Source organism: Oncorhynchus mykiss, chromosome 30 (genome assembly GCF_057628025.1).
Source record: "Oncorhynchus mykiss isolate SJ-2025 chromosome 30, ASM5762802v1, whole genome shotgun sequence".
Lineage (NCBI taxonomy): Eukaryota > Metazoa > Chordata > Actinopteri > Salmoniformes > Salmonidae > Oncorhynchus > Oncorhynchus mykiss.
This window is the reverse complement of record NC_143051.1, coordinates 9944152-9970955: the sequence shown is the minus strand read 5'-3', so window position 1 is coordinate 9970955 and position 26804 is coordinate 9944152. Positions and strand designations below refer to the sequence as shown.

The following is a 26804-nucleotide window of genomic DNA, read 5'->3' as shown; positions in this document are numbered from 1 at the left end:
CTGTAGGGAAGTAGAACTCTTAGAGGGCTACTAACCTCACACACACACACACACAGAGTTGCTGCATGGTTCTGGGTCTCACTTTCTCTCACACGTAGTGTATGTTTTAACGGTGGGTGGGGGGCGGGGTGTTTCTACGTGTGTATGTGTTTCTACGTGTGTCTGTGTTTCGACGTGTGTGTGTGTTTCGACGTGTGTGCGTGTGTCGTTGATGGTTGCAGCATCGCGCCACTACTCTCGCTCCACCGGAGCTCTCCACACCGCCGACGCTTTAGGGGCCGCAGGTGAACAACGAGTACCTCTCTCTCTCTCTCTCTCTCTCCATCTTCTTGATTCCCTTCTCTTTTCCGTTCTCTAGATCTTCTCGTTATTTTTCTTTGTTCTCCTTCATCGCCTCTTCCTGGACCTCAAGCTTCCGCCACCCCGTTCAGTTGCCATTTTGTCTCCATTCCGACGATGCATTTGTAGCTGTGTCTTCCCTCGCTCATCGATTTTCCTGATTTTTATCCCCGCCTCCCATCGACACGGACATGCCCCCCCCCGCACAGTGTCCTCCATGTATGTTTGTTTGTTTGCTTGTTTACTCCCATCATGCTTTGCATGGAAGTTCACAGCTCTTGGGGTCTAGGTTCATTTGGTTATTTATTCACCATACCATCTAGCTGGGGGGGGGGGGGGGGAGTTTGTGATCGGGCAGGTTGCAGGGAGGTCTGATCTGGTGGCTGAGAATGGGTGAGGGAGGGAGGGAAGAGGTTGGTGAGGGAGGGAGGGAAGAGGTTGGTGGGGGTGGATGAGGTTAGGGGGTGGATGAGGTAGGAGAGAATGGGTGAGGGAGGGAGGGAAGAGGTTGGTGGGTGAGGTTAGGGGGTGGATGAGGAGGTGGGAGAGAATGGGTGAGGGAGGGAAGAGGTTGGTGGGGGGTGGGTGAGGTCAGGGGGGTGGATGAGGAGGTGGAAGAGAATGGGTGAGGGAGGGAAGAGGTTGATGGGGTGAGGGAGTGAAAGAGGGACGCGGTAAGAGGTGGTACGGGTAGGAAGAAGGTTGTTGGATGACGTTGGAAGGGATTGTGTGTTTGACTGCATCTATAACGTGCGTCTCTCTCCTCCCTCCAGGGGCAGGGTACAGTATCAGTCAATCCAGTCATCTGTCATCGTCAGTCAGCACCATGAGAGTCCTCACTGGATCTGATATAGAGGAGGCCCTCGCTGACGCCCTGGTACACACACACACACACACACACACTAACTCAAGGTGGTATTCAAAGCCGGGGTCGCGACCCCTAGTGAGGTTATTTACATTTTAATAACCTAGATGAAAATGTAATGAATTGGAGGTTATTTGTTGATGTAAAAATGGAAATGTACAGATTTGAAGGTTCTGTCGTTAGATTTGGGCTATGGTGGAAAACATGGGGTCCCTGTTGAAAAGGTCTGAATACCACTGTACTGTCGTGGGGACTAATCCCTGGTTCCTCTGTCGTTTGGACTAACCCCCGGTTCCTCTGTCGTGGGGACTAACCCTGGTTCCTCTGTCGTGGGGACTAACCCCCGGTTCCTCTGTCGTGGGGACTAACCCCCGGTTCCTCTGTCGTGGGGACTAACCCCCGGTTCCTCTGTCGTGGGGACTAACCCCCGGTTCCTCTGTCGTGGGGACTAACCCCCGGTTCCTCTGTCGTGGGGACTAACCCCCGGTTCCTCTGTCGTGGGGACTAACCCCCGGTTCCTCTGTCGTGGGGACTAACCCCCGGTTCCTCTGTCGTGGGGACTAACCCCCGGTTCCTCTGTCGTGGGGACTAACCCCCGGTTCCTCTGTCGTGGGGACTAACCCCCAGTTCCTCTGTCGTGGGGACTAACCCCCGGTCCCTCTGTCGTGGGGACTAACCCCCGGTCCCTCTGTCGTGGGGACTAACCCCCGGTTCCTCTGTCGTGGGGACTGGTGACTAACCCCCGGTCCCTCTGTCGTGGGGACTAACCCCCGGTCCCTCTGTCGTGGGGACTAACCCCCGGTCCCTCTGTCGTGGTGACTAACCCATGTTTCCTCTGTTTAACGCTGACAGCTGTTGGGAGACATAACATCCAAGGTCAGCTTCTCTAACTACGTGTGTTGGTGTCTTGTCTGTCTGCACATTTCTGTGTAATGTTGTATGTGTACGTGTTACAAAAAGGTCAAGTATGTTTCTCACTCCCCCCTCCCCCCCTGTAGAAGAAGCCAGCGCGGCGGCGCTATGAGAACTATGGGATGTATTCGGATGATGATGCTAACAGTGACGCGTCCAGCGCCTGCTCAGACCGCTCCTACAGCTCCAGGAACGGAGGAGTCATCCCTACGTACATGAGACAGACTGAAGACGTGGCCGAGGTCAGAAACACAAACCGTTTGGAATTAAATCGGTGATTTATTGGCACCATATTGTAACGGTTTTGACTTGAGGTTATTATTTATAGGGGTGGCCAGGTAGGTTGTGCCTACCAGAGAAAAACATTGGTTTCTCCTGTTGGTTTGGGAGGGTTCAGACGGTTCAGAAAATTTCAGGGCCGTCACAATATGCAAATAACATTCCCTTATTCCAATCATTTTGAGCACGTTTTGTTCAGATAAAACCCCCTTTGCTTCGTGTGGATTCCTGGCTGAAGATGGAGTCATTTATTTATTTAGGTTATTGTCATCGGTCCTTTAACCCTTTGTGACCCAGGTGTTGAACCGCTGTGCCAGTGCCAACTGGTCGGAGAGGAAGGAGGGGCTTCTGGGTCTACAGGCTCTACTGAAGAATCAACGCACCCTCAGGTCAGCCTATAACAACGCAGGGTTTCACCCGGTCAGCCTATCACAACGCAGGGTTTCACCTGGCGGCCTATCACAAAGCAGGGTTTCACCTGGCAGCCTATCACAAAGCAGGGTTTCACCTGGCAGCCTATCACAAAGCAGGGTTTCACCTGGCAGCCTATCACAAAGCAGGGTTTCACCTGGCGGCCTATCACAAAGCAGGGTTTCACCTGGCAGCCTATCACAAAGCAGGGTTTCACCTGGCAGCCTATCACAAAGCAGGGTTTCACCTGGCAGCCTATCACAAAGCAGGGTTTCACCTGGCAGCCTATCACAATGCAGGGTTTCACCTGGCAGCCTATCACAAAGCAGGGTTTCACCTGGCAGCCTATCACAAAGCAGGGTTTCACCTGGCAGCCTATCACAAAGCAGGGTTTCACCTGGCAGCCTATCACAAAGCAGGGTTTCACCTGGCAGCCTATCACAATGCAGTCGAGAGAAAAAGTTTATCCGATGCAATACATGCTACCACAGCTATATTCACCTGTGTGTGTGTGTGTGTGTGTGTGTGTGTGTGTGTGTGTGTGTGTCTCTACAGTCGTGTGGAGCTGAAGAGGTTGTGTGAGATTTTCACCAGGATGTTTGCAGACCCCCACAGTAAGGTATGGATGCATGCACAGCTACCACACACACACACACACACCTTACACACACACACACACACACACACACACACACACAGCATGTGCTGTGAGCAGCGGTATCTGACTGATTTCTAACGGCATGCCACTCCGGAGTCTGCGTGTGACCTCACTCCGCTAGCCAATGGGATTGCTCTCTCTCACTGTTCTTCAGCCTATCCGCTGGTTGTGCAAAACTCGCTCATGGCAACTCCTCCCCTCTTCCTCCCTGCGTGATCTATATAGGACTACACCGACCGCACACGCACTTCTGTCACATTCGCAGCCCACGCCTCCCTTTCTTTCTGACTAACCCCGCCCACTACGGTTCGCTCCACCCCCCTCTAACGGCACTCCCCCTTCCCTCCTGCCGTGGTTTAGAGTGCTCCCCCCCCACAGCTAGTGTTCCCCTGCTGCCCCCAACTCCTCCACCTCGTCTGATAGTGGTTGTGACTTTCAGCGAGAATCCGGATCTAAGGTCTATGGAACGGCAGAATCCGGTATAAGCTCAGCCTCCTTCAAGGTACACCTCAACGTCACAAACCTCTCTCTCTCTCTCTCTCTCCCTCTTGTCTCCCACTTTTCTCTCTCTCCTCTCTTTATTCTCTTTTCTCTGTCTTCTCCCTCCCTATGACTTTTTGTCCTGTCTCCCTCTCTCTCTGGTGTGTATAGAGACTTCTATAAGAATCAGGAGGTTCTGATAAGAGGGCTGTAGTCCTGATATGTCACAATACCACCTGTTTCAGTCCTAGTCTATGACGTCACAATACCACCTGTTTCAGTCCTAGTCTATGATGTCACAATACCACCTGTTTCAGTCCTAGTCTGATATGACGTCTTAATACCACCTGTTTCAGTCCTAGTCTGATATGACGTCACAATACCACCTGTTTCAGTCCTAGTCTATGACGTCACAGTACCACCTGTTTCAGTCCTAGTCTGATATGACGTCACAATACCACCTGTTTCAGTCCTAGTCTGATATGACGTCACAATACCACCTGTTTCAGTCCTAGTCTATGACGTCACAATACCACCTGTTTCAGTCCTAGTCTGATATGACGTCACAATACCACCTGTTTAAGTCCTAGTCTGATATGACGTCACAATACCACCTGTTTCAGTCCTAGTCTGATATGACGTCACAATACCACCTGTTTCAGTCCTAGTCTGATATGACGTCACAGTTCCACCTGTTTCAGCCCTAGTCTGTAGTGACGTCACAATACCACCTGTTTCAGTCCTAGTCTGTAGTGACGTCACAATACCACCTGTTTCAGTCCTAGTCTGATATGACTTCACAGTACCACCTGTTTCAGTCCTAGTCTGATATGACGTCACAATACCACCTGTTTCAGTCCTAGTCTGATATGACGTCACAGTTCCACCTGTTTCAGTCCTAGTCTGATATGACGTCACAGTTCCACCTGTTTCAGTCCTAGTCTGATATGACGTCACAATACCACCTGTTTCAGTCCTAGTCTGATATGACTTCACAGTACCACCTGTTTCAGTCCTAGTCTGATATGACGTCACAATACCACCTGTTTCAGTCCTAGTCTGATATGACGTCACTATACCACCTGTTTCAGTCCTAGTCTATGACGTCACAATACCACCTGTTTCAGTCCTAGTCTGATATGACGTCACAATACCACCTGTTTAAGTCCTAGTCTGATATGACGTCACAATACCACCTGTTTCAGTCCTAGTCTGATATGACGTCACAATACCACCTGTTTCAGTCCTAGTCTGATATGACGTCACAGTTCCACCTGTTTCAGCCCTAGTCTGTAGTGACGTCACAATACCACCTGTTTCAGTCCTAGTCTGATATGACTTCACAGTACCACCTGTTTCAGTCCTAGTCTGATATGACGTCACAATACCACCTGTTTCAGTCCTAGTCTGATATGACGTCACAGTTCCACCTGTTTCAGTCCTAGTCTGATATGACGTCACAGTTCCACCTGTTTCAGTCCTAGTCTGATATGACGTCACAATACCACCTGTTTCAGTCCTAGTCTGATATGACTTCACAGTACCACCTGTTTCAGTCCTAGTCTGATATGACGTCACAATACCACCTGTTTCAGTCCTAGTCTGATATGACATCACAATACCACCTGTTTCAGTCCTAGTCTGATATGTCACAGTACCACCTGTTTCAGTCCTAGTCTGATATGACGTCACAATACCACCTGTTTCAGTCCGTCTGTAGTGACGTCACAGTACCACCTGTTTCAGTCCTCGTCTGATATGACGTCAGTTCCACCTGTTTCAGTCCTAGTCTGATATGACGTCACAATACCACCTGTTTCAGTCCTAGTCTGATATGACGTCACAATACCACCTGTTTCAGTCCTAGTCTGATATGACTTCACAGTACCACCTGTTTCAGTCCTAGTCTGATATGACGTCACAATACCACCTGTTTCAGTCCTAGTCTGATATGACGTCACAATACCACCTGTTTCAGTCCTAGTCTGATATGACGTCACAATACCACCTGTTTCAGTCCTAGTCTGATATGACGTCACAATACCACCTGTTTCAGTCCTAGTCTGATATGACGTCACAATACCACCTGTTTCAGTCCTAGTCTGATATGACGTCACAATACCACCTGTTTCAGTCCTAGTCTGATATGACGCCACAGTTCCACCTGTTTCAGTCCTAGTCTGATATGACGTCACAGTTCCACCTGTTTCAGTCCTAGTCTATGACGTCACAATACCACCTGTTTCAGTCCTCGTCTAATATGACTTCACAATACCACCTGTTTCAGTCCTTGTCTGACGTCACAATACCACCTGTTTCATTCCTAGTCTATGACGTCACAGTACCACCTGTTTCAGTCCTAGTCTGATATGACTTCACAATACCACCTGTTTCAGTCCTTGTCTGACGTCACAATACCACCTGTTTCAGTCCTAGTCTGATATGACGTCACAATACAACCTGTTTCAGTCCTTGATATGACATCACAATACCACCTGTTTCAGTCATTGATTGACATCACAGTTCCACCTGTTTCAGTCCTTGTCTGTAGTGATGTCACAGTACCACCTGTTTCAGTCCTTGATTGACGTCACAGTTCCACCTGTTTCAGTCCTCGTCTGATATGACTTCACAGTTCCACCTGTTTCAGTCCTAGTCTGATATGACATCACAATACCACCTGTTTCAGTCATTGATTGACATCACAGTTCCACCTGTTTCAGTCCTTGTCTGTAGTGATGTCACAGTACCACCCATTTCAGTCCGTCTGTAGTGACGTCACAGTACCACCTGTTTCAGTCCTAGTCTGATATGGCGTCACAGTTCCACCTGTTTCAGTCCTAGTCTGATATGACGTCACAATACCACCTGTTTCAGTCCTAGTCTGATATGACGTCACAATACCACCTGTTTCAGTCCTAGTCTATGACGTCACAATACCACCTGTTTCAGTCCTAGTCTATGACGTCACAATACCACCTGTTTCAGTCCTAGTCTGATATGACATCACAATACCACCTGTTTCAGTCCTAGTCTGATATGACGTCACAATACCACCTGTTTCAGTCATTGATTGACATCACAGTTCCACCTGTTTCAGTCATTGATTGACATCACAGTTCCACCTGTTTCAGTCCTTGTCTGTAGTGATGTCACAGTACCACCCATTTCAGTCCGTCTGTAGTGACGTCACAATACCACCTGTTTCAGTCCTAGTCTGATATGACTTCACAGTACCACCTGTTTCAGCCCTCGTCTGTAGTGATGTCACAATACCACCCGTTTCAGTTCACAGGTACTCTGACATCAGTCCGAGTCAGGAGGTGGTGTGTGTACACTGCACTCATATGTGTGTGCGCATGTGATGAGAGAGAGTGTGTGTGTGTTTTTCCCAGGATGCTAACTGTATGTTTCTCTCTCCTCCATGCCACTCCTCTGGAACTCTCTGTGTAGAGAGTAAGTCTGGACAACGTTTATTTTACGTTCAATTAACGTTTTATTAACGTTTGTGGTTGTGACACTAACCTGGTAATTTGATTGGCAACTAATCTCGAATTGATTGATTAATCTGCCGAATGGTAATATGACTGGGTGGCTAATTGAATGGTTTCCAAGGCAACCAGACTCACTCACTAACCGACCCCGGTGATGTCACCCCTCACAGATGTGACATCACTATGACATCATCGCACCCTCCTGTGATTGGTGCTGTTCTGCAGGCGTCAGCCAATCAGCATGTGTGTTTAGTGAATTTCTGAATATTGATTTGTGTATTGGTAAACGTAAATTCAGCTTGTTGCACGCTGATTGGAGTGATTGATCGGTTGATAAGTGAGCGTAGTTGTCTGATGCATGGGACTCTGAGCTCCCCTCAGCCTAGTAGTACAGGGGTCTGTTTGTTCCTGTGTGTAACCCCGTGACCCCTGTCTCTCCCAAGGTGTTCAGTATGTTCTTGGAGACCCTAGTGGACTTTGTCCTGGTGCACAGAGAAGACCTGCAGGACTGGCTGTTCGTCCTGCTCACCCAGCTGCTGAAGAAGATGGGAGCTGACCTGCTGGGGTCTGTCCAGGCCAAGGTCCAGAGAGCACTGGACATCACACGGTCAGTCTCGGTGTGTGTGTAAAGTGTGTTTCGACGTGTGTGTGTGTAACTTAACATGTGTGTATCTACATGGTGTGTGTGTAAAGTGTGTTTAACGTGTGTGTGTGTGTGTGTGTGTACCTTAACATGTGTGTATCTATACGGTGTGTGTGTAAAGTGTGTTTCGACATGTGTATCTATGGTGTGTGTGTAAAGTGTGTTTCGACGTGTGTGTGTGTAACTTAACGTGTGTGTATCTATACGGTGTGTGTCTCCCATACAGAGAGTCTTTCCCCAATGACCTCCAGTTCACCATCCTCATGAGGTTCACTGTGGACCAGACTCAGACACCAAACCTCAAGGTACACAGCTGTGTGTGTGTGTAGGGGGGGGGGGGGTTGTTTTATGTGTGTAAGGGAGGGTGGGGGGGGGGGGTTGTTTTACGTGTGTGTGTGTAGGAGAGGGGGGGGTTGTTTTATGTGTGTGTGTGTGTAGGGGGGGGGGGGATTTTTTATGTGTGTGTGTGTGTGTAGGGGGGGTTGTTTTATGTGTGTGTAGGAGAGGGGGGGGTTGTTTTATGTGTGTGTGTGTGTGTGTAGGGGGGGGGGGGATTTTTTATGTGTGTGTGTGTGTGTGTAGGGGGGGTTGTTTTATGTGTGTGTAGGGGGGTTGTTTTATGTGTATGTCCTTTACATATGAAGAGTGAGATGAAACAGTGAGAGAAGATGGAGGGAGAGAGAGATATAGGGAGGGTTGAAAGGCGGGGACAGCCTTTCGGTCACAAGACTCCTACTGTTCTGACTTCATACTGTCTCAGTGACCATGGTAACACTGTTCTGACCTCATACTGTCTCAGTGACCACGGTAACACTGTTCTGACCTCATACTGTCTCAGTGACCACGGTAACACTGTTCTAACCTCATACTGTCTCAGTGACCATGGTAACACTGTTCTGACCTCATACTGTCTCAGTGACCATGGTAACACTGTTCTGACCTCATACTGTCTCAGTGACCACGGTAACACTGTTCTGACCTCATACTGTCTCAGTGACCATGGTAACACTGTTCTGACCTCATACTGTCTCAGTGACCACGGTAACACTGTTCTGACCTCATACTGTCTCAGTGACCATGGTAACACTGTTCTGACCTCATACTGTCTCAGTGACCATGGTAACACTGTTCTGACCTCATACTGTCTCAGTGACCATGGTAACACTGTTCTAACCTCATACTGTCTCAGTGACCACGGTAACACTGTTCTGACCTCATACTGTCTCAGTGACCATGGTAACACTGTTCTGACCTCATACTGTCTCAGTGACCACGGTAACACTGTTCTGACCTCATACTGTCTCAGTGACCATGGTAACACTGTTCTGACCTCATACTGTCTCAGTGACCACGGTAACACTGTTCTGACCTCATACTGTCTCAGTGACCACGGTAACACTGTTCTGACCTCATACTGTCTCAGTGACCACGGTAACACTGTTCTGACCTCATACTGTCTCAGTGACCACGGTAACACTGTTCTGACCTCATACTGTCTCAGTGACCACGGTAACACTGTTCTGACCTCATACTGTCTCAGTGACCACGGTAACACTGTTCTGACCTCATACTGTCTCAGTGACCACGGTAACACTGTTCTGACCTCATACTGTCTCAGTGACCACGGTAACACTGTTCTGACCTCATACTGTCTCAGTGACCATGGTAACACTGTTCTGACCTCATACTGTCTCAGTGACCACGGTAACACTGTTCTGACCTCACGGTTGTTAAACGCTGGTTCTTCCCACCCTGTCCCTGGACTCTGATTGGATGCGACTGACACGCCTCCAATTAAATTCGCCAACCACTGTCTTTGCTCTTTGCAGTCTGATCCCCTTCCTCCCTCACTCTACCCCCCCCACCTTCCCTTCCTCCCTCACTCTACCCCCCACCTTCCCTTCCTCCCTCACTCTACCCCCTCACCTTCCCTTCCTCCATCTCCTACTCCCTCACTCTACCCCCCACCTTCCCTTCCTCCCTCACTCTACCCCCCAACCTTCCCTACTCCCTCACTCTACCCCCCCACCTTCCCTTCCTCCCTCACTCTACCCCCCACCTTCCCTTCCTCCCTCACTCTACCCCCCACCTTCCCGTCCTCCCTCACTCTATCCCCCTTCCCTTCCTCCATCTATCCTTTCCCTCACTCTATCCCCCCTTCCTCCCTCACTCTCCCCTCCCTCACTCTATCCCCCCTTCCCTTCCTCCATCTATCCTCTCCCCTCCTTCACTCTTTCCCCCTTACTCTACCCTCCTTCCCTTCCTCCCTCACTCTCCCCTCCCTCACTCTATTCCCCCCTCACTCGATCCCCCCTTCCTCTATCTATCCTCTCCCCATCCTTACTCTATCCCCCCCTTCCCTTCCTCCATCTTCTCCTCCCTCTATCCTCTCCACCTCCCCTTCTAACCCACAGGCCGGCAGATTGACCAGGTCAACATCGCAATCTTACCTTCCAAACGCTTTGTATGAAGCCGGCAATACACCCATATCCCTTGTGGACCAGTTCGTACCCAGAACATTCTCCATTCAGGCAGCAACGGTGTCAATTTCCTCCTCAACTCGATGTAATGGAGAGAATACTGAGAAAAACTGTGAAAATATGCCTACTTTCTTTACGTTCTACCACCATGCTAGAGTGGCTAATGTTACTTCCTGATGTTAGGCCCTGCATACAGCCAGGGGTAAGATTGCAGATTGCTGCAACCTGATTGGCTGAATGCAATATGCAACATCCGGGACTAGCATTCCTAGGCATTAGCCACTCTAGCATGGTGGTAGAACGTAAAGAAAGTAGGCATATTTTCACAGTTTTTCTCAGTCTCCTCTCCATTACATCGAGTTGAGGAGGAAATTGACACCGTTGCTGCCTGAATGGAGAATGTTCTGGGTACGAACTGGTCCACAAGGGATATGGGTGTATTGCCGGCTTCATACAAAGCGTCTGGACGGTAAGCTGGACCATCAACAGCCGTCTGCCGGACTGTTGTCTGTCTGTCCTCTATCTCCCTCCCCCCTCTATCTCCCTCCCCCCTCCCTCTCTCTGACGCGGTGCTCTCCTCTCTCTCTCTAAGCCTGTGGAGAGGAGGGGAACGTGTTGTGGGCGGCGCAGCGTTCAATTACTTCCCCCTGCTTCGAGAGTCACGCGGCGCAACGTTAAATTTCTCCCCTCTGCCACGAGAGCCCCAAGGCACCACGCTTGCTGCTCTCTGAACGAGCAGGTCTCAGCCTGGAGCCAATCTTCCCAGGTCAGTGTGCTCAGGGGGGAGCAATTTTATGGCGCGCACACTGAGGAGCAGGCGGTCGATGAGGTGTTTGGAATAGAGAGAGAGGGACAGATGGAGAGAATTAATGAAATGGAAAGAAAGAAAATGAAAAGGAATGAAAAAGACAACTGCTGAACGACGGCTATTCTCGTTAAGTTTTAATTTCTCTATTGGTTCCTCCCTCCATGATGGCTGCGTGACTACAGCTGTGAAGGAGATTAGCGTCCTACTGCAACCTCCATTGTTGCAGATGTCTGGCTGAAACTACTACTGTTGACTTTGTATCACTGACTAGCTCTAACTAGAAGCAGTTTCAGTTCAGAGTTGAGGAACTCCTACGATGATCTATGATCCACACAGACAGACAATGTCACACTTGACTGTATGAGTAAGTTGTCTTAACGTTTTATACTGTGTATGTGTGTGTGTGTCCAGGTGAAGGTGGCTGTTCTGAAGTACATTGAGACCTTGACCCTGCAGATGGATCCTCAGGACTTTGTGAACTCCAGTGAGACGCGCCTGGCTGTGTCTCGCATCATCACCTGGACCACAGAGCCCAAGAGCTCCGACGTCAGGAAGGTACTGTACACACACATTTCTGGGAGCTACAAATGGTTGATTATTGGTTGTAGCAAACCGATTGGTTCCTGGTGCATGTGTGCGTGGTTGGTGCGTGTTATGTTGTACGTGCACATGTTACAAAAAGGGAAAGTGTGTTTTTCTTCCTCTCTCTCCCCCGCTGTGTTCCAGGCGGCCCAGTCGGTACTGATCTCCTTGTTCCAGTTGAACACTCCAGAGTTCACCATGCTGCTGGCAGCCCTGCCCAAGACCTTCCAGGACGGAGCCACCAAACTGCTACAGAACCACCTGAGGAACACCGGCAACACTGCACAGGTAACTACACCTGGCCGTAGCTGTATCCCTCCCACTGTGTAGGAGTTGGTTCTTGACGTGTGTAAGAACTGATCAGGCTGGCAGAAACTAAAAGGCCCTAGAATGATCAATAACGGCGCCGGAGGGGATGCCTGCCGTTTTACGGGCTCCTAACCAATTGTGTTATTTTGTGTTTTTTCCCGTTTTCCCAACTTACATTGTACATGATGTTGCTGCTACCGTCTCTTATGACCGAAAAGAGCTTCAGGATATCAGAACAGTGATTACTCAGCTCGAACTGGATGAAGAATTTTTCTTTAATGAGTCCGACGCAAAATATATACTACTTTGTTGAGACCAGGCCCAAATCCCCTTCATCCGCGTGAAGAACAGACAGCGGAACAGGGGGAGGAGAGTGGGGAGCCTTGTGAGAATTCACCAACGAGTAGGTAAACCATCTACGATTGACTATCCTACCAACAGGATATTAAATAACGGCGATATCTTATTTTTCACCGAGACGTGACTGAACGACGACATGGATAATATAGAGCTGGCAGGGTTTTCCGTGTATCAGCAGGACAGAGCAGCTACGTCTGGTAAGACGAGGGGCGGGAGTGCGTGTCTATTTGTCAATAACAGCTGGTGCGCGATGTCTAATATTGAAGAAGTCTTTAGGTATTGCTCGCCTGAGGTAGAGTACCTCATGATAAGCTATAGACCACACTATCTACCAAGTGAGTTCTCATATTATTCGTAGATGTCTATTCAACACCACAAACCGATGCTGACACTAAGACCGCGCTCAACCAGATGTATCAGGTCATAAGCAAACATGAAAATGCTCATCCAGAAGTGGCGCCTCTACTGGCCGGGAACGTTAATGCAGGCAAACTTAAATACGGGTTACCTCATTTCTACCAGCATGTTAAATGTGCAACCAGAGGAAAAAACTCTAGACCACCTTTACTCCACACACAGACCCGTACACAGCTATCCCTCACCCTCCATTTGGCAAATCTGACCATAATTCTATCCTCCTGATTCCAGCTTACAAGCAATAACTAAAGCAGGAAGTACCAGTGACTCGCTCAATACGGAAGTGGTCAGATGATGCGGATGCTACACTACAGGACTGTTTCGCTAGCACAGACTGGAATATGTTCCAGGATTCATCCAATAGCATTGAGGATTATACCACATCAATCATCGGCTTCATCAATAAGTGCATCGACGACGTCGTCCCCACAGTGACCATATGTATATATCCCAACAAGAAGCCATGGATTACAGGCAACATCCACATCGCGCTAAAGGCTAGAGCTGCCGCTTTCAAGGAGCAGGACACCAATTCAGATGCTTATAAGAAATCCTGCTATGCCCTCAGACGAACCATCAAACAGGCAAAGCGTCAATACAGGACTAAGATTGAATCCTGCTACACCGGCTCTGACGCTCGTCGGATGTGGCAGGGCTTGTAAACTATTACGGACAACAAAGGGAAACCCAGCCGCAAGCTGCCCAGTAACGGGAGCCTATCAGACGAGCTAAATGCCTTTTATGCTCGCTACAAGGCAAGCAACGCTGAAGCATGCATGAGAGCACCAGCTGTTCCGAACGACTGTGTGATTACACTCTCCGTAACCAATGTGAGCAAGACTTTTTAAACAGGTCAACATTCACAAAGCCGCTAGGCCAGACGGATTACGAGGATGTGTACTCAGAGCATGCTCTGACCAACTGGGCAAGTGCCTTCACTGACATTTTCAACAGACCACCATAGACCCTGTGCCCAAGAAAGCGAAGGTAGCCTGCCTAAATGATTACCGCCCTGTAGCACTCACGTCGGTAGCTATGAAGTGCTTTGAAAGGCTGGTCATGGCTCACGTCAACACCCTAGACACACTCCAATTTGTATACCGCCCCAACAGATCCATGGATGATGCAATCGCACTCCAAACTTCCCTTTCCCACCTGGACAAAAGGCAAACCTACGTGAGAATGCTGTTAATTGACTACAACTCAGCGTTCAACACCATAGTGCCCACAAAGTTCATCACAAAGCTAAGTGCCTGGGACTCAACGCCTCCCTCTGCAACTGGATCATGGACTTCCTGACGGGCCGCCACCAGATGGTAAGGGTAGGTAACAACACGTCTGCCACGCTGACCCTCAACACTGGGGCCCCAGATCCTCATCGGGCCCCAGATCCTCAAAAAGTTCAACAGCTGCACCATCGAGAGCATTCTGACCTGTTGCATCACCTGGTATGGAAACTGCTCGGCATCTGATCGTGAGGCGCTACAGAGGATAGTGCATTCAGCCCAGTACATCACTGGGGCCAAGCTTCCTGACATCCAGGACCTATATAATAGGCAGTGTCAGAGGAAAGCCCATAAAAGTCATAGACTGTTCTCTCTGCTACCTCAGGGCAAGCGGTACCGTAGCGCCAAGTTTAGGTCCAAAAGGCTCCTTAACAGCTTCTACCCCCCCCCCCAAGCCATAAGACTGCTGAACAATTAATCAAATGGCCACAGGACTATTTACATTGACCCCCCCCCCCCTCCCTCCCCCCTTTGTTTTTACACTGCTGTTACTCACTGTTTATTATCTATGCACAGTCACTTCACCCCCCCCCCCCCCCCCCCCCCTACATGTACAAATTACCTCGACTAACCTGTATCCCCACACATTGACTGTACCCCTTGTATATAGCCTCAATATTATGTCATTTTCTTGTTACTTTTGGTGTGTTTCTTAAGTCTATTTCTTGAACTACATTGTTGGTTAAGGGCTTGTAAGTAAGCATTTCACGGTAAGCTGACACCTGTTGTTTTCGGTGCATGTGACAAATAAAGTTTGATTTGATTTACTTCTAGACACCTAGACCAGGCTGGCGGGACACTAAAAGACACTAGCATGTTCTGACAATTTGATGCTCTCTTCACCCCAGGCCCCAATGGGAAGCCCCATGACACGCCACACCCCCCGCTCTCCTGCCAGCTGGTCCAGCCCCCTCACCTCTCCTACCAACACATCACTGAACACATCCACACTCGGGTAATGCATACACAAACCTCCCGGAACACACCAAGGTAACACCTTCCACACACTTACATAATGTTGACCTGTTGTGATGGTAATATGACTGATGTGTTGTTGTGTGCAGTGCGTTTGACTACGACACAGAGAACATGAACTCGGACGACATCTACAGTAGTCTGAGAGGAGTTACAGAGGCCATCCAGAACTTCTCCGTCCGCAGTCAGGAAGACATGAACGAAACGGTGAGGAGAGAGAGACTGTGATTGTGAACCCTCCCTACACGAGAGAGATGGAAGAGAGAGATGAGAGAGAGAGACACTGAATGTGAACCCTCCCTACACGAGAGAGATGGGAGAGAGAGAGAGAGAGAGAGAGAGAGAGAGAGAGAGAGAGAGAGAGAGAGAGAGAGAGAGAGAGAGAGAGAGAGAGAGAGAGAGAGAGAGAGAGAGAGAGAGAGAGAGAGAGAGAGAGAGAGAGAGAGAGAGAGAGAGAGAGAGAGAGAGAGAGAGAGAGAGAGAGAGAGAGAGAGAGAGAGAGAGAGAGAGAGAGATTTGCGTCCAAGCTTTAACTTCCTGACTGATGTCTTGAGATGTTGCTTCAATATATCCACATAATTTTCCTACCCCCACTGGAATTGTGATACAGTGAAATAATCTGTCTGTAAACAATTGTTGGAAAAATGACTTGTGTCATGCACAAAGTAGATGTCCTAACCGACTTGCCAAAACTAGTTTGTTAACAAGAATATTGTTGGAGTGGTTGAAAAACGAGTTTTAATGACTCCAACCTAAATGTACGTAAACTTCCAACTTCAACTGCAACTACCATTCTTATAATGTGGATCTAGAGGGAAATAGTTTTTTTTGTCTGCTGGGGGATAAGCTAATATCAGGGAAAATTGGCACATGTAGTGTTTTTACTGGTCAACAATAGGTTGTGATGTGAATATGTACAGTGTGAGCTGTAAGGGCTGTGTACAGTAAGCAACATCAGCCTAGCCTACACCCCTGTCCTGCACAAGGACATGGTATGTTCCAAAGAGGGGCTTTGTCCAAGCGGACATCTCTATAGGTCGGTTTGAAACCTGACCCGCCCACCCATCATCAATCTGCCAATCAGAGCTCACCTGACTGACTCACCTACCTAAAATTATCTTCAAGATTCATACAACACCCTAACCCCGTGTGTCTCTCTCTCTCTCTCCGTTTCTCTCTCTTTCTCTGTTGCCTCTCTCGCTCTCCGTTTCCCTCTCTCTCTCTCTCTGTTCCCTCTCTCTCTCTCTCTCTCTGTTCTCTCTCTCTCTTTGTTTCTCTCTCCGTTTCCTTCTGTCTCTCTTCCTCTCAGGGTGGTGGTGCTGACCAGGTGGATGGAGTCCGCACTGCTCTGGACAACAAGACTTCTCTTCTGAACACCCCCCTGCTCTCCTCTTCTCCCCGGGGGTCCCGAGACCCCTTTACAGACTCCCCCTTTAAACACAACGTCAAAGATACTTCATTGGACGAATCAGACCAGCAAACTGATGGTACACACACACACACACACACACACACACACACACACACACACACACACACACACACACACACACACATACACACACACACACATACACACACACACACACACACATACATACACACAAACAAAATGTCTTAGTGTCATATATGATTGATAAGTTGTCAATCAGTTTCTCAACCCCCATTGGCTGTTGTCCCTGACAGACAGCAGCATTGACCAATCAGAGCTGGTGACTGAGCTGCTGAAGGAGCTGTCCAATCACAATGAGCGTGTGGAAGAGAGAAAGGTGGCGCTTTGTGATCTCTTGAAGCTGATTCGAGAAAACACCCTGCAGGTCTGCTGGGACGAACACTTCAAAACCATCCTCCTGTTACTACTGGAGACGCTGGGGGACAGAGAGGTACACACACACACACACACACACCTCCGTTGTGTACACATGATCATTAATGTACTTACACGCGCACACACACAATCTGACAACTTCCTCAGCTGTCTTGTTGTCCTCTCTCTCTCCGCTCCTCCCCTGCAGCATGTGATCAGGGCGTTAGCTCTGCGTGTTCTGAGGGAGATTCTGAGCCACCAGCCCTGGAGGTTCAAGAACTACGCTGAACTCACCATCATGAAGGCCCTGGAGGCACACAGGGACCCACACAAAGAGGTATACACAGACATACACACACACACTCCTTAAAATATACACACACACTCCTTAAAATATATATACACACACACACACTCCTTAAAATACACACACACACACACACACACTCCTTAAAATATATATACACACACACTCCTTAAAATATACACACACACACACTCCTTAAAATATACACACACACACACTCCTTAAAATATACACATACACACACTCCTTAAAATATACACACACACACACTCCTTAAAATATACACATACACACACTCCTTAAAATATACACACACACACACACTCCTTAAAATATACACATACACACACTCCTTAAAATATACACACACACACACTCCTTAAAATATACACATACACACACTCCTTAAAATATACACACACACACACACACACACACTCCTTAAAATATACACACACACACACACACACACTCCTTAAAATATACACACACACACTCCTTAATATATACACACACACACACTCCTTAAAATATACACACACACACTCCTTAATATATACACACACACACACTTCTTAAAATACACTGCTCAAAAAAATAAAGGGAACACTAAAATAACACCTAGATCTGAATGAAATATTATTGTCTTTTCATAGTTGAATGTGCTGACAACAAAATCACACAAAAATTATCAATGGAAATCAAATATATCAACCCATGGAGGTCTGGATTTGGAGTCACACTCAAAATGAAAGTGGAAAACCACACTACAGGCTGATCCAACTTTGATGTAATGTCCTTAAAACAAGTCAAAATGAGGCTCAGTAGTGTGTGTGGCCTCCACGTGCCTGTATGACCTCCCTACAACGCCTGGGCATGCTCCTGATGAGGTGGAGGATGGTCTCCTGAGGGATCTCCTCCCAGACCTGGACTAAAGCATCCGCCAACTCCTGGACAGTCTGTGGTGCAACGTGGCGTTGGTGGATGGAGCGATGTGCTCAATTGGATTCAGGTCTGGGGAACGGGCGGGCCAGTCCATAGCAGCAATGCCTTCCTCTTGCAGGAACTGCTGACACACTCCAGCCACATGAGGTCTAGCATTGTCTTACATTATGAGGAACCCAGGGCCAACCGCACCAGCATATGGTCTCACAAGGGGTCTGAGGATCTAATCTCGGTACCTAATGGCAGTCAGGCTACCTCGGTCGAGCACATGGAGGGCTGTGCGGCCCCCCCAAAGAAATGCCACCCCACACCATGACTGACCCACCGCCAAACCGGTCATGCTGGATGTTGGATGTTGCAGGCAGCAGAACGTTCTCCACGGCGTCTCCAGACTCTGTCACGTCTGTCACATGTGCTCAGTGTGAACCTGCTTTCATCTGTGAAGAGCACAGGGCGCCAGTGGCGAATTTGCCGATCTTGGTGTTCTCTGGCAAATGCCAAACGTCCTGCACGGTGTTGGGCTGTAAACACAACCCCCACCTGTGGACGTCGGGCCCTCATACCACCCTCATGGACTCTGTTTCTGACCGTTTGAGCAGACACATGCACATTTGTGGCCTGCTAGAGGTCATTTTGCAGGGCTTTGGCAGTGCTCCCCCTGCTCCTCCTTGCACAAAGGCGGAGATAGTGGTCCAGCTGCTGGGTTGTTGCCCTCCTACGGCCTCCTCCACGTCTCCTGATGTACTGGCCTGTCTCCTGGTAGCGCCTCCATGCTCTGGACACTACGCTGACAGACCCAGCAAACCTTCTTGCCACAGTTCGCATTGATGTGCCATCCTGGATGAGCTGCACTACCTGAGCCACTTGTGTGGGTTGTAGACTCCGTCTCATGCTACCACTAGAGTGAAAGCACCGCCAGCATTCAAAAGTGACCAAAACATCAGCCAGGAAGCAGAGGAACTGAGAAGTGGTCTGTGGTCACCACCTGCAGAACCACTCCTTTATTGGGGGTGTCTTGCTAATTGCCTATAATTTCCACCTGTTGTCTATTCCATTTGCACAACAGCATGTGAAATTTATTGTCAATCAGTGTTGCTTCCTAAGTGGACAGTTTGATTTCACAGAAGTGTGATTGACTTGGAGTTACATTGTGTTGTTTAAGTGTTCCCTTTATTTTTTTGAGCAGTGTATATACACACACAGTCCTTAAAATATACACACACACACACACACTCCTTAAAATATATACACAAACACACTTCTTAAAATACACACACAAACACACTCCTTAAAATACACACACACACACTCCTTAAAATACACACAGACACTCCTTAAAATATATACACACACTCCTTAAAATACACACACACATTCAAAATATACACACACACACACTCCTTAAAATACACACACACACACACACACACTCCTTAAAATACACACACACACACACACACACACACACACACACACACACTCCTTAAAATACACACACACATTCAAAATATACACACACACACACTCCTTAAAATACACACACAAACACACACACCTTAAAATACACACACACACCTTGAAATACACACACACACCTTAAAATACACACACACTCCTTAGAATATATATACACACTCCTTAAAATATACACACACACACACACTCCTTAGAATACACACACACACACACTCCTTAAAATATATACACGCACACACTCCTTAAAATATATACACACACTCAAAATACACACACTCAAAATATACACACACACTCCTTAAAATACACACACACACACACTCCTTAAAATATATACACACACTCAAAATATACACACACACACACACTCCTTAAAATACACACACACTCCTTAGAATATATATACACACTCCTTAAAATACACACACACACAACTGGTGCTATAACCCTGTTCCTGGGTGAGTAGGTGGCGCGAGCGGCAGAGGAGACGGCGGCCATGCTGGCGTCGTCCATCAGTCCAGACCAGTGTGTCAAGGTGTTGTCTCCCATCATCCAGTCGGCTGACTACCCCATCAACCTGGCTGCCATCAAGATGCAGACCAGAGTAATAGAGAGGGTCCCCCACCACGGACTAGTCACCATGCTGCCGGAGATAGTCCCCGGACTCATACAGGTAACACACACTCGTACAGGTCTCACACACACACACACTCGTACAGGTCTCACACACACACACACACTCGTACAGGTCTCACACACACACACACACTCGTACAGGTCTCACACACACACACACTCGTACAGGTCTCACACACACACACTCGTACAGGTCTCACACACACACACTCGTACAGGTCTCACACACACACACACACACACACTCGTACAGGTCTCACACACACACACACACACACACTCGTACAGGTCTCACACACACACACACACTCGTACAGGTCTCACACACACACACACACACACACTCGTACAGGTCTCACACACACACACACACACACACACTCGTACAGGTCTCACACACACACACACACACACACTCGTACAGGTCTCACACACACACACACACACACACACTCGTACAGGTCTCACACACACACACACACACTCGTACAGGTCTCACACACACACACACACACTCGTACAGGTCTCACACACACACACACACACTCGTACAGGTCTCACACACACACTCGTACAGGTCTCACACACACACTCGTGCAGGTCACACATACACACAAAGATTACACACATCCTCATGTTATTCAGAGTTATGATCCATTATGTCATGTTACGGAGGGCTATAACCCATCTGTCTTGTTATGCAGGGTTATGACAACGCGGAGAGCAGTGTGAGGAAGGCCTGTGTATTCTGTCTGGTGGCCCTCTATGCAGTCATAGGGGAGGAGCTAAAACCTTACCTCAACCAACTGTCTGGCAGCAAGGTGAGGGACCACGCCCACTTTCTACTAACCACACCTATTACCTGTCTTCCAATACATCCACACTAGCACTACTTGATTCTCAAATGAATCTATAGCTACACATTTTACACTGAACCAAAAAAACGCAACGTGCAACAATAGTTCATGTGAAGGAAATCAGTCAATTTAAATATGTAAATTAGGCCCTAATCTATGGATTTTACCTGACTGGGAATACAGATGTGCGTCTGTTCGTCACAGAAACCTTTTTAAAGGGGGGCGAGATAGGGGCGTGTCAGTATCTAGTGTGACCACCATTTTCCTCATGCAGCGTGACATATCTCCTTCACATAGAGTTGATCAGGCTGTTGATTGTGGAATGTTGTCCCACTCCTCTTCAATGGAGTGTGCGAATTTGCTTTATTGGTGAGAACTGGGACACGCTGTCGTACACGTCGATCCAGAGCATCCCAAACATGCTCAATGGTTGACATGTCTGGTGAGTATGCAGGACATGGAAGAACTGGGACATTTTCAGCTTCCAGGAATTGCGTACAGATCCTTGCGACATGGGACCGTGCGTTATCATGCTGCAACATCAGGTGACGGTGGGACAAAGGGCCTCAGGATCTGGTCACAGTATCTCTGTGCATTGAAATTGCCATCGATAAAATGCAATTGTGTTGGTTGTCTGTAGCTTATGCCTGCCAATGCTATAACCCCACTGTCATCCTGGGGCACTCTGTTCACAACGTTGACATCAGCAAACCACAGGAGTGGCATATCAAGAAGCTCATTAAACAGCATGATCATTACACAGGTGCACCTTGTGCTGGGGACAATAAAAGGCCACTCTAAAACGTGCAGTTTTATCACACAACACAATGCCACAGATATCATGTTGAGGGAGCGTGCAATTGGCATGCTGACTACAGGAATGTCCACCAGAGCTGTTTCCAGAGAATGTAATGTTAATTTCTCTACCATAAGCCGCCTCCAACCTGTGGCACTCTGTTCACAACGTTTACGTCAGCAAACCACTCGCCCACACAACGCCATACGTCTTCCATCTGTTACTGTTGAAACCCGGGATTCATCCGTGAAGAGCACACTTCTCCAGCGTGCCTGTGGCCGTCGAAGGTGAGCATTTGCCTGCTGAAGTCGGGTTACGACGACTGAACTGCAGTCAGGTCAAGACCCCGGTGAGGACGATGACTGTGCAGATGAGCTTCCCTGAGACGGTTTCTGACAGTTTGTGCAGAAATGATTTAGTTGTGCAAACCCACAGTTTCATCTGCTGTCCGGGTGGCTCGTCTCAGACGATCCCTCAGGTGAAGAAACCAGATGTGGAGGTCCTGGGCTGACGTGGTTGCACGTGGTCTGCAGTTGTGAGGCCGGTTGGACGTACTGCCAAATTCTCAAATATTATGTTGGAGGCGGCTTATGGTATAAAATTAATATTTAAATTCTCAGGTAGACATTCATGCAGTCCGCATTGCAATTGGACACTCCCTCAACTTGATGTCTGTGGCGTTGTGTGACAAAACTGCACATTAGTGGCCTTTTTATTTTCCCCAGCACAAGGTGCACCTGTGTAATGATCATGCTGTTTAATCAGCTTCTTGATATGCCACACCTGTCAGGTGGCAAAATAATCTTGGCAAAGGAGATATGTTCACTGACAGACACATTTGTGTGCACAATTTGACGGAAATACGCTTTATGTGTGTATGGAACAGTTCTAGGATCTTCTATTTCAGCTCATGAAACATGGGACCAACACTTTACATGTTGTGTTTACGTTCATGTTCAGTGTAGATGACTGGATCAGGAGGATTCATGAAGAACTGTTTCACTTCTACAACTCTGTAACCCCCCCCCCCCCCCCCCTCTCTCTCTCTCTCTCTCTCTCTCTCTCTCCTCTCTCCAGTTGAAGTTGTTGAATCTGTACATCAAGCGTGCCCAGTCAGGCTCCAGTGGTGGTGAGCCCCCACCAGACAGCCTATAGAACAGACAGATGGACAGCGCCCCACACAGGACAACCATGGAACTGCACTCTCCCTCCGGAGACTTAACACACATGGACACACTCTTACATGGATGGATAAACACACACTCACACGCTTACTGACATGCTTACATGGACATGCTAATATGAAGGCACAGACTGACACACACACACACTGTCCTGGACACAAACTCCCATTGCCTCTTTGTTGCCTACTACAATGCACTCTGGGATACGGTGCAGAAGAGAGGATTGTTGTAGTTCCCTTCACAAACATGGAAGATCCACCCTGTTCTCTGAGACTCACCCCTGATCTCTACACACCTAAACACACCCTCTGATGATGCACTAGCCACACACCCCCAGCCAGGATGGATGGCTAGAGAGGAAGGGAAGAGGCTAGGTATCTGCATTCTGCAGACCGTTGTGTTTATGTCTGCTACAGAGAGTGGAGGGGGTGTATATTTCTGAGGTCAGTCCATCTGTCATGGTGGTCTAGTGTGTTTTAACCCCTGAAACTCTGAAGGCACACTAACCCCTACGTAGTGCACTACTTTTGGCCACTACATACGCCTCTGGTCAATCTATATAGGGAGTAGGGTCCTCCTCGGTGAGCAGTTAGGTCATAACTGTTCATAACAACTACATAGGCAATGAGTGTAAGGTATGGGAGGCGGAATGTGCTTAGCTATACATGACAGTGATTTTAACTCTTTATCCTATTTACTGTCACAGTGGAAGGGAGAGGATGAAATTAGTTAACCATGTCCACCCCTTTCAGAGAAGTCCATGGTACCTTCCACTGCTTTCCTGCCATGTCTTGGATGAGCACATTTCAGACAAGGGGGGGGGGCATGGCTTATTATTATCACCTAATGGGTATGCCTCTACACATGATAACATGGAATAATATCCAATAACGACGTCCTTGAAGGAGGTGCTCTGCGTCCTGATCAGTGTTGTTTTCTGTTGCCATAGTCTCTCTACTTTGGTTTCTCTCCGGGGAGTCGTTTTGGACAAATGTATTATTTAGTGATCTGAGAAACTGTCCCCTCTTCTTCCTCTTCTTCCTCTTCTTGTAACAGTCTGGCTGTTACCGGGTTGTTTTCCTCTGTGCATTTACAAAGCTGTGCTTACAATAAAATGAAGAAAAAAGAAAAACAACTTGTACAGACCATAATAAACACGGGTTTCTGTCTCAGTCAGGGGGAGGGGGCACCTGTTCTGACACACACACGGGGTCTACAATTAAGCAAAGTTGCGTCCTTTGTGCACTGACCGGAATCAACTGGTATTTATTGAGCACAGCACTGAAGATACTCGGTGTGTGGCTGCGTGTCTGAACATGGAAGCTGCAGAATCTATACAGTTGAAGTCTGAAGTTTACATACACTTAGGTTGGAGTCATTAAAACTCATTTTTCAACCACTCCACAAGTGTCTTGTTAACAAACTATAGTTTTGGCAAGTCGGTTAGGACATCTACTTTGTGCATGACACAAGTCATTTTTCCAACAATTGTTTACAGACAGATTATTTCATTGTATCACAATTCCAGTGGGTCAGAAGTTCACATACACTAAGTTGACTGTGCCTTTAAACAGCTTGAAAAATTCCAGAAAATGATGTCATGGCTTTAGAAGCTTCTGATAGGCTAATTGATGTCATTTGAGACAATTGGAGGTGTACCTGTGGATGTATTTCAAGGCCTACCTTCAAACTCAGCGCCTCTTTGCTTGGCAACAAAAGAAATCAGCCAAGACCTCAGAAAAAAATTGTAGACCTCCACAAGTCTGGTTCGTCCTTGGGAGCAATTTCCAAATGCCTGAAGGTACCACGTTCATCTGTACAAACAATAGTACGCAAGTATAAACACCATGGGACCACGCAGCCGTCATACCGCTCAGGAAGGAGACGCGTTCTGTCTCCTAGAGATGAACGTACTTTGATGCAAAAACTGCAAATCAATCCCAGAACAACAGCAAAGGACCTTGTGACGATGCTGGAGGAAACGGGTACAAAAGTATCTATATCCACATTAAAACGAGTCCTAAAGTGACAACCTGAAAGGCCGCTCAGCAAGGAAGAAGCCACTGCTCCAAAACCGTCATCAAAAAGCCAGACTACGGTTTGCAATTGCACATGGGGACAAAGATTGTACTTTTTGGATAAATGTACTCTGGTCTGATGAAACAAAAATATAATTGTTTGGCCATAATGTCGTTATGTTTGGAGGAAAAATGTGGACACTTGCAAGCCGAAGAACACCATCCCAACCGTGAAACATGGGGGTGGCAGCATCATGTTGTGGGGGTGCTTTGCTGCAGGAGTGACTGGTGCCCCTCACAAAATAGATGGCATCATGAGGTAGGAAAATGATGTGTATATATTGAAGCAACATCTCAAGACATCAGTCAGGAAGTTAAAGCTTGGTTGTAAATGGGTCTTCCAAATGGACAATGACCCCAAGCATACTTCCAAAGTTGTGGCAAATGGCTTAAGCACAACAAAGTCAAGGTAATGGAGTGGCCATCACAAAACCCTGAACTCAATCCCATAGAAAATTTGTGGGCAGAACTGAAAAAGCCTGTGCGAGCAAGTAGGCCTACAAACCTGACTCAGTTACACCAGCTCTGTCAGGAGGAATGGGCCAAAATTCACCCAACTTATTGTGGGAAGCTTGAGGAAGGCCACCCAAAACATTTGACCCAAGTTAAACAATTTAAAGGCAATGCTACCAAATACTAATTGAGTGTATGTAAACTTCTGACCCACTGGGAATGTGATGAAATAAATAAAAGCTGAAATAAATCATTCTCTCTACTATTATTCTGACATTTCACATTCTTAAAATAAAGTGGTGATCCTGACTGTCCTAAGATAAGGAATTTGTACTAGGATTAAATGTCAGGTATTGTGAAAAACTGAGTTTAAATGTATTTGGCTAAGGTGTATGTAAACATCCAAATTCATCTGTAGTCTACCTGAAGCTGCAGAATATACAGTGTAGAGTCTCTGTGTAAATTAGAGGTCAAACCGATTTATGATTTTCCAACGACAATACCGATTTATTGGAGGACCAAAAAAAGCCGATACAGATTAATCGGACAATTTTTAAAAAAAATGTTATTTAAATTTATAATAATGACAATTACAGCCATACTGAATGAACACTTTTAATTTAATATAATACATCAATCAAATCAATTTGGCCTCAAATAAATAATGAAACATGTTCAATTTGGTTTAAATAATGCAAAAACAAAGTGTTGGAGAAGAAAGTAAAAGTGCAATATGTAAGAAATATGTACGAAAGCTAACATTTCAGTTCCTTGCTCAGAACATGAGAACATATGAAAGCTGGTGGTTCCTTTTAACATGAGTCTTCAATATTCCCAGGTAAGAAGTTTTAGGATGTAGTTATTATAGGACTATTTCTCTCTATACCATTTGTATTTTATGTACCTTTGACTATTGGATGTTCTTATAGGCACTTTAGTATTGCCAGTGTAACAGTATAGCTTCCGT

At 47.4% G+C, this 26804-nt stretch overlaps 1 protein-coding gene across 50 annotated transcripts in view; it reads left to right on the top strand.

Moving 5' to 3' along the window:
* LOC110489370 (CLIP-associating protein 2) overlaps positions 1 to 24461 on the top strand; it is a 113610-nt gene extending 89149 nt beyond the window's left edge. For 10 of the 50 annotated variants that reach the window (XM_090227506.1, XM_090227500.1, XM_090227494.1 and 7 more), the window contains 17 exons: positions 1113 to 1216; positions 2203 to 2358; positions 2693 to 2784; positions 3362 to 3425; positions 3904 to 3966; positions 7882 to 8045; positions 8308 to 8386; positions 11781 to 11924; positions 12096 to 12239; positions 15172 to 15278; positions 15388 to 15505; positions 16608 to 16785; positions 16985 to 17181; positions 17314 to 17442; positions 20300 to 20506; positions 21174 to 21290; positions 23200 to 24461. In XM_090227506.1, coding sequence (XP_090083632.1) covers positions 1113 to 1216; positions 2203 to 2358; positions 2693 to 2784; positions 3362 to 3425; positions 3904 to 3966; positions 7882 to 8045; positions 8308 to 8386; positions 11781 to 11924; positions 12096 to 12239; positions 15172 to 15278; positions 15388 to 15505; positions 16608 to 16785; positions 16985 to 17181; positions 17314 to 17442; positions 20300 to 20506; positions 21174 to 21290; positions 23200 to 23277 — 2141 coding nt within the window. In that variant the 3' untranslated portion in view covers positions 23278 to 24461. Of the gene's footprint in view, positions 1 to 221; positions 285 to 1112; positions 1217 to 2056; positions 2081 to 2202; positions 2359 to 2692; positions 2785 to 3361; positions 3426 to 3903; positions 3967 to 7881; positions 8046 to 8307; positions 8387 to 11780; positions 11925 to 12095; positions 12240 to 15171; positions 15314 to 15387; positions 15506 to 16607; positions 16786 to 16984; positions 17182 to 17313; positions 17443 to 20299; positions 20507 to 21173; positions 21291 to 23199 lie in introns of all 50 variants that reach the window. The other 40 variants (XM_090227510.1, XM_090227507.1, XM_036971516.2 and 37 more) reach the window with 9 other exon arrangements.
* The last annotated feature ends 2343 nt before the right edge of the window (positions 24462 to 26804 follow it).